Source organism: Mytilus californianus, unplaced genomic scaffold (genome assembly GCF_021869535.1).
Source record: "Mytilus californianus isolate M0D057914Y unplaced genomic scaffold, xbMytCali1.0.p SCAF_11, whole genome shotgun sequence".
Taxonomy (NCBI): Eukaryota; Metazoa; Mollusca; class Bivalvia; order Mytilida; family Mytilidae; genus Mytilus; species Mytilus californianus.
In genome coordinates, this window is record NW_026262593.1 from 19,888,067 (window position 1) to 19,896,372 (window position 8,306).

An 8,306-nucleotide genomic window follows, 5' to 3' on the forward strand; every position below is an offset into this window, starting at 1 on the left:
TAAAGGATAGCAAATATTACTTTTACATAACTTGAAGTCTTGATATGTGCAGAACTATATATCATATATGAAAAAAATCTAATTACTGAAAGATATATTGTACACCAAAATGTGATTTCAGGAAGAATGCACAAATGATCAAATTAATGCTGCAAGGATGGCTATAATAATACTTGATATACTAGGAGATGTACTTTATGATTTGCTTGTACTAGATAAACCCTCGCCAGTAAAGAAACGTAGTGAATGTGATATCACTTGGCTGTATTCTCAACTGCGGAATCAGAATCAACATACACCGAGCCGAGGTCTTTGGGGAGGTGAATTGAAGGATATACAAAACAGTGCCGAGAAAATTGGAGATGACATAGAAAGAGTTAGACTCACTAGGAACGGTATGCAGCATTTGTCGTCGTTTGTTTTAGATGATAAGGAATATTTCGAAAAACTAAAGATGATACAGAAAGTTGTACGACGAATGGAAAAACATAATAAGAAGCTAACAGCCTATACAGATCGAGTGAAAGAAGTTGCAAAACGGAAGCTCAACAGGGTCGATTGGGAGACCTACAAAGACAGTATTGAAATCGGTAAGGAATATCTCAATATTTCTTGGTATTAAATTGTTCCAAAAGCCGCTATCATAATTAAGATAAAATGGGCTTCTTGATGTAATGGGTTTTGAGGAAGCAGAGTATTTCTTATCTTGGGTGATACTACAGAAAACACGACTATCGAAAAAAAAACCATTTTAAGCTTATCTTACGCACAGGGATCTTGTGAAAATAATTTAATTATGTTGAAATCTTTGTTCGACTCTTTATAATTTTTTTGTTCGCCTTTCATCTTGAAACTAATTTAATCATCCGATAGAAAATCTTGAAACAAAAATCAACAAGACAAGATCTGCAAAGAGGTCTTCATATTTGAAATTGTTGGTGGTTTTCTTATTTGAGTTATTGCCCGTACATGAGTTGTACTCTCTTTGGTGTTTTTGGCTGAAACTAAAAGATAGAGAAAAACTGTGTAAACAGAAAACATTATCAGCAATACAAAATTAACAAAAAAAAAAGATTTTAGTCATGAATTATGTTCTACTCTACACTACTGATGAGTGTCCATGGATGAAGAAGGACATAGGATCATAGATGGATACCCCATATTCTTTGTTTTTTATCTTATTAACGGAGTTTGTTTCTCGTGCTGTGTGGAGGCCGTAGAAAGTTTCCCCGTGCTTGATATGTATGCTCTTCTGTATTTTTAAGTAAGTTATAGTGTATTTATTCTTGAGACAACGTCTCTTATATGTGTGCTCGCAATTTTAGGCAAGTTTGTATACTAAAATTTTAATAAGACGCGCACCACCTATTCGTGGTCCTCATTTCTATCCACGTTAATTTTTTAACTTGAAAACATTTTATGGAAGCAGGATCAATATACCTGTTTATACATCAGACCGTACTGCACCGGTTACCGGAATTTTGGATACACAAAAGCAGGCACTTAATATCTTAGAAACATAAAAAAGAAGATGTGGTGTAATTGCCAATGAGACAATTATTTGAATGTAAGACATTAAGCTGATACATTTTAGAAGAAAAACTTTTATCACTTGGTGCGAAAAGGTATGTGTCAAAAAAGTTATAACTTGTACAAAAACACAAATTATAATTTGTATAAACTTGCATCTTGTACAAAACATATACATGGAATATTGTTTTTCCTTTTCTTGTGTATGTTCCTCATTGAATTTCATTAAATCAATTCATCGAAATGTAGATTGTTCATATACACAACTTTAATTCTAATAGTTTCGGGTATTCAATTACAGAACTCCCTAGGCTTACACTTAAGCCTTCTTTTGATGTCAAGATAGGCGATGGATGTACACTTGACTGTGAAGTAATTGTAGCATTACCTAAAGGTGCAAGTATTTACTGGGTTAGGATGATGAGTGATCATGAGACTCGTGTAATTGTAGATGCGATGAAATACAAAGGTTCTGAAGTAGGATATCCATCTCTCATAATACTTAACTCTTCAAAAGATGACGAAGGATATTATTCTTGCAGAATTGAATATCCTGTAAATTGTGCAGAAAGCGGTGACGAAGAATTGACATGGCCAAAAACTTTTTTGCATGTCCATTGAATGTAAGTTATGGGAACAATTTAAATAATATTATATGTTAGTCTTTCTATTGGACGAAATCTTAAAATAATTGTCAGTTCATTTTTCTTGCACTAAACCTAAGCTCTAATTAATCTTTTATAGTACTTTACTGGTGTAACGATCGTACAAACGTTTTAATATTTATATCCATCACAAGCATTACAACGTCGATTCGATCAAGAAAAGACTCTTGGCACATCTTTCTACTTTTAATATAGGTATATTGTTTCCACTGTATAACTATCACTTTATTTAATATTAAATCAAACAAAGTTGTATATATCACCTTTCATGCAGTTAGGAAAATATATTATTTGTAATCGCCGGTCTGTGGTATTCGAAAACTTTTAACCCCATTACATAAATTCAAATCGGTGTATCGTATCTGAGTTGTCGTGGATAGAGCGACAGGCATACCACAGACATAAATATGGATGTATTACGCTACTATCGCTAATCGTAATATGTAACCATTCTTAGAAAAAACATTAAAGTAAAGATAGGACACATAGTTCACGTGTACCTTTAATAGATGTTAACTATTTAACACCTATGGAATGTTTCAAATGTTGTTTTTTAGGATGGGAACACTAGCCAAAATATCCAAGTTAAAGACGGCGAAATGTGTACAAGCAACCATTAAAAAGCAACATTAAGGTGTTTAAATGAAATTGAAGAAAACATCGTAAACATTTGTACAGACTGATAACGGTTAGTTCATCGGTTGTAGTTTGAAATCAGCATGTTTGTAAGCTTACTGCTAGTTTTATGCAGTTTTGTTTTACTCTATTTTATGTTATATCATTCATTTTGTTATTATATATTTTGCACTTTGTAAAAGACTTTATTTTAATAGTTAAAATAGTATTAAAAGGTACTGTCTGATAGTTTTTTTTTAATTCACATGTTTTATTTTCATTTCAATTTTAAAAACTTAAACTTGAAATTATAAATAAATCACGATTTATCTGTTAACCATTTTAGTTTAAAAAAAAACAGAAATTCAAAGAAGCCTTTATTTCATTTTAATGAGTTCTAAAGAAATGTAACTGTTTCAACTTACTAGCGACATGTAGTCGTTGTTTTAGTTCTTCAGATAATGAATATGGTCGTCAGATCTGTAATTTCCGTGTCTTTGTCCTATTCACGATTCTGAACTTTTAAGTGAGTTTTGATCATGTTGATTCGCATGGCGGATGATGCATAGCATACAGCACAGTCGATGCACCGGGCAGATTCTATTAAAATTCATGTGATTACCTCAATTTTAGTTGGTTACCTTGATTTCTTTCTTCCTAATTGAGTTACGTGATTTGATCACCAGTAAACTGCTGTCGCCTTAATTCATGATATTAGCTACTAACACGTTCTGAATGCTTAAGGTGGTCATATTTTATATGAAAAAATATCGGTGTTACAGAATGTGATTGAAAAAGTAAATGTACGTTTTATTATGGGCTGAGTTTAACTTGAATTTAAGTCACGGGGGGTAATTTGTTTTGCAAGTTAGGCATTTCAATATGATAATTTTAAGAAAATAGTTTCTGACCATAAATCTCTTAAAAGTCGGTTTAAATCTCGTAAGTCAAAATAGGGACAAAACAAATAATCATTACAGTGAAAATAGTGGGAATCGAGACTTGATAAAGGTTATGACCGAGTGCATCCAAAGGTGTCAATGCCTTGTTATGCCTTCACACATATTGTAACATTTAAAACATACATAATTATATTAAAAAGCATTATCAAATTTAACATTATATTTTTAAAAATGTATTTCTAAAATCAATACCAACTTGTTTAAAATAAATGTGACAATGAAATAAATGAAAATAACACTTCATTAGTTTCGTGCGTTTAGGGTTTGGAACTGATTTATGTAATGTTAACTCACCGTGGGTATATGAGTTATAGATGTGGGACATACATAACATTTACGGTACCATATCAACTGCGACAACAATTTAACTGCACACAAATGAAAAGACATATACAAGTCAATATCTGTTTTCCAATATTATAAATGTGTTTGGTTGACATATCAATTCTGCTTATTAAGTTAATCACAGGCTTGCTAGTAGTTTAATATGTTTACTTTTTATTAGTCTTCTAATGTATGCAGAACGTATGTGTTTTTTTGTTGTTGTTTTTTTATAAACAATTTGATATTAATAATTCTGTAAGACTGTGTTAAGCTTGTTAAGTTGTCTATTTCTATGTTGACCATTGATATTTCATTAGGGTGTATTATCAGTTTTCACTATAGATATTTTGTTTATTCTTCATCTAATTTTCTAATTTGAATCTGTTGTGTTAACACTACAACACATTGGCACAATTATGTTCATTCTCACTGTTTAGAGTTGTTCTATCGGTTAGTACATACTACATTTTGTATTGACAAAATTTTTAGACTTTTTATTATCAAGTAGTGCAGACGTCTAATCGCAAGTAGCAAGTTTTTTTAGTATCAGCATGAAAACGTTTAGGGTTTTTCAATTTTTTTAAATGATTGGCGCTTTTATACCAGGCTAAACAATATGGATTTAACTGTATCAATCAATACACCTGTGATTGTAGTCGATGTGTCTGGAAGCCATTTTTTATATGTAATTTCGTTTGTAATAATTTTTTGATGTTCTATCCGCTATTTTTTTATCGATGTGATATACAACACTGAAGCATATGGGAGAATCAAATCATATTTGACTGATCATGAGTTACAATATTTTGCCACTACTCATAAAAGAATTTTAGATTTTAACATACTCGTGTACTGCCGTTAGTTTTGATTTAAATATTTAGAGTGGAAAATTCGCAGCAGTAGAATAAAATAAATTTGAAACATTCATGTCTGTACTTGATTACATCACTCTATTTTTTCCATATTTTAGCACAAAGAGCCACGATTTTGTCATATAACCCTTTTCCATAAAAATATTAAAAAATGTAAATGTGCTTCCTGTTAAAGAAATATTCGTAAGCAGTTTTAACAACAAAAAAGAAAGGGAACCCGAAAACTTATTTTAAAAGGTTTATAATGTTTTCTGATAATCATGCTTATGCGAAGCCTCAATTCTAAATTTGTTTTTCTACATGTTAAATTAACACAATCCCTTGTTTTCTGCCAGGAACATAATTTTTTCTTGCCTATAAGAGTTTGATCCCCATTTACACGATGTTGATCTCAACTGTTCGGTGACAAATATGAATGTCGTTTACTTACACTTAGCTTAAGTTATATATTACCGTAAAAGAGGTTTTCCCAGGTAGTACAAATTTTGTTCAAACAAAGGTCAATTCTTCTTAAGGAGGACGATATTTCAATGCGTCAACTTTCTACTGTTAAAATACAGAATGACTCCGATATGTTATACTTTGATATACCTTTTCAATATTCAACTAATGCTTATATAATAAAATTTTACTGCAAACATTATGTATTACTGTACTTATAAAGATATGTAATAACTACTTATTTATGTTTGTATCTCATTCTAAAGTTTTGGTAAACATATAAAAATGATTTGAAAGTACAAAGACCTGAACTATTTATTAACAACCTCGTCTCATTTAAAAAAAAATGAAAAATTTCTATAATGACGTTTGATACAAAATACATGAAATTGGTAAAATATCAAAGGCGAAACCAAAAGTCACAATTGATGACTGCTCTTAAAATGTTTAAAAAGAACACGAATGGTAAAAAATGAATAAGTTCAAGTAATAAAATGTAAAAATATGCAATGGAGTAGGAAATGTGTTACCCTGAATTCTAAAATGCCTTTGAGTTCAGTATTTACATTACCAGAAGATGTTATTTAAACTTTTAAGCATAAAGCATGTAAGCCCTCAAGTATTTTAATGAAATTTGAAGGCTAACTTTAATTTCTGTCACGGTGAGCATGAATTAAATAATTCCCGTATCAATCAGTAAGAGCGATCTTACAGAATTTTTTTTTTTTTTTTTTTAAATAATTTATGCATTTTATCAAAGAATTGTTCTATGGAAAATTTTACATGACTTAGGGTGAACTTGTTTTAAACAGTTTTTAGAAATATCTATATATTTTAAAACATAATTCATTTCATAAGAAGAGAAAAGATTACCTTAAAACACGGTTAATGTCAAATTACTTATAGTGCTTAAAACTATGTTACATAAACCAAATATGAGATCATATGTTCTTAAAAACGATTAAACGAAATTTATTAAGTGTCAATTTTCCATCCACGGAGTGACGGAACATGATGTCATAAACGATAGACTAAGCCTATAATTTTGTCTTGAAAGTAGGAATTTGATATAACGAAGAGATTTTATGGAAAAAATAACAAATAATTTTTATCTTGTCATTTGCCAACATTTCTGATATCATATGTGTTTTAAAATGTCTTCCAGTTTTTATCTTTTGGAAGAAAGGATATGTACACTTTCCATTGTTTTTGTGTTAAGAGGCATAATGAAAGGTGTTGAAATAAATCAGTCGCATTTGAATATAAAGATGTTTTTATTTTTAAATAGATTCAACAACATATTTACATGTTTCCAAAAAAGTCAAATATATTTAGAGCAACACAATGTCGTAAAAACTGTACTTGTTTTATAATTTGTTCTCTCAGTGGTAGTTATGGAAATTTTGTATCTAACATTAAAGAGCATGTTTCTCAAAGTATTTAATCTGTAAATGTAAGCTATTTTTACACTTTTTACTTTGCAGTAATATGTAATTTTATCTCAAATTATTGTTAGTTGTTGAGATTTAAGACAAATGTACGTTTATAACGTTTTTGAAAACATATTTTTTCTTTTCTTTAAAACTTTTAAAAGGTTTACAGCAATGACATATCACAGTTTTAAACAAAAATTCTGTGGATGATTTCTTGAAGAAATGGAATTTCAAGTGAAAATTAAAAAAAATGTTTTGCCGCTTTTTAATTACATTCTATACAATTAAATACCTTTTTCTCTGGAATCATAAAGATTACATACGTAAGTTATTTTTAGATTCAGGTGCAGGTTAACGAGATCTGCTCATCAAATTCCGAAATGGTGCCCTATAACGTATACTTTGACTTTTAAGTACATTATACATACTTTTTTTACTTCATTTACACATGTATATAAATTATATATTTGTAATTTAACTCGAAAAAAGCTTTAGTTGCATAATTAAAACAAACAATGAATGTAAGCTAACATGATAGTCAAACAATGCCGTAGGAGTAGACTCTTCCATTTTGGTTTCTTTACTTTCAAATTTTTAGTTTGCCAAAAAGCGGGGTAAGACAAAAATATAGTTTTGTTTTTGTGGTTTATTCTGATTGAAAGTGTAACTATAAGGGGCTGGGTGTGTGTTGTTTACACAATATATAATTCTCCTCAGAATTCAATTACTGGGAGTAATTTACTCTGTATCTCATGTAAAACTTTCCAATATAACATGCCTGGGTGCGCCAAATTCTCAGCTCACCTTGAACTGTGGTATAACAGCACAAAATCATAAAACAAACAAACATAAAGACAATAGACACAAATAATCGATCTATGAATACTAGTATGGCTTTGCAAAAGATGATAATGTATTTTCTCGCCTGCGACGAAAGTCGCAATATATGAGACATAGGTATTAATATAAGGCGGCGGCGGCGGCGACATCAACTTTTGTTTATAGCTTTATATTTCAAAAGGTAGAAGACCTGGATGCTTCATATCTTTTATGCAAATACCTAATGTTATAAAGTTTCCGTCTGTCATATGTCCACTTTCCTTGACCTCATTTTCATGGTTCAGGGACTGCCTGAATTTGTTTTTAGTTTTTTTTTTAATGTGAATTTCTTACTTATAAATGTGAATTTCTCACTTATAATGAGTAATAGGATAACCATACTTAGTATATGGGTACCTTGTATGGTCTGCATGTCCGTCAGGCATGGTTCACCTGACCTCGACCTCATTTCATGGATCAGTGATCAATGTTAAAGTTACGTGATTAGGTCCATTTCTCAAATACTATAATCAGTATGTCAACTATATTTGGTGTATGGAATGACTGTAATGGGTACATGTCAGACTAGTAGGTTTCATATTACCTTGACCTCATTTTCATAGTTCACTGATCAATGTTAAGTTG

At 30.5% G+C, this 8,306-nt stretch overlaps 1 protein-coding gene across 3 annotated transcripts in view; it reads left to right on the forward strand.

Moving 5' to 3' along the window:
- The window catches only part of LOC127719694 (uncharacterized), a 42,297-nt gene extending 34,736 nt beyond the window's left edge, over nucleotides 1–7,561 (forward strand). For 2 of the 3 annotated variants that reach the window (XM_052225926.1, XM_052225927.1), the window contains exons 13-15: nucleotides 122–590; nucleotides 1,832–2,153; nucleotides 2,753–7,561. In XM_052225926.1, coding sequence (XP_052081886.1) covers nucleotides 122–590; nucleotides 1,832–2,151 — 789 coding nt within the window. In that variant the 3' untranslated portion in view covers nucleotides 2,152–2,153; nucleotides 2,753–7,561. The remainder of the gene's footprint in view (nucleotides 1–121; nucleotides 591–1,831; nucleotides 2,154–2,752) is intronic. The other variant, XM_052225928.1, reaches the window with a different exon arrangement.
- The last annotated feature ends 745 nt before the right edge of the window (nucleotides 7,562–8,306 follow it).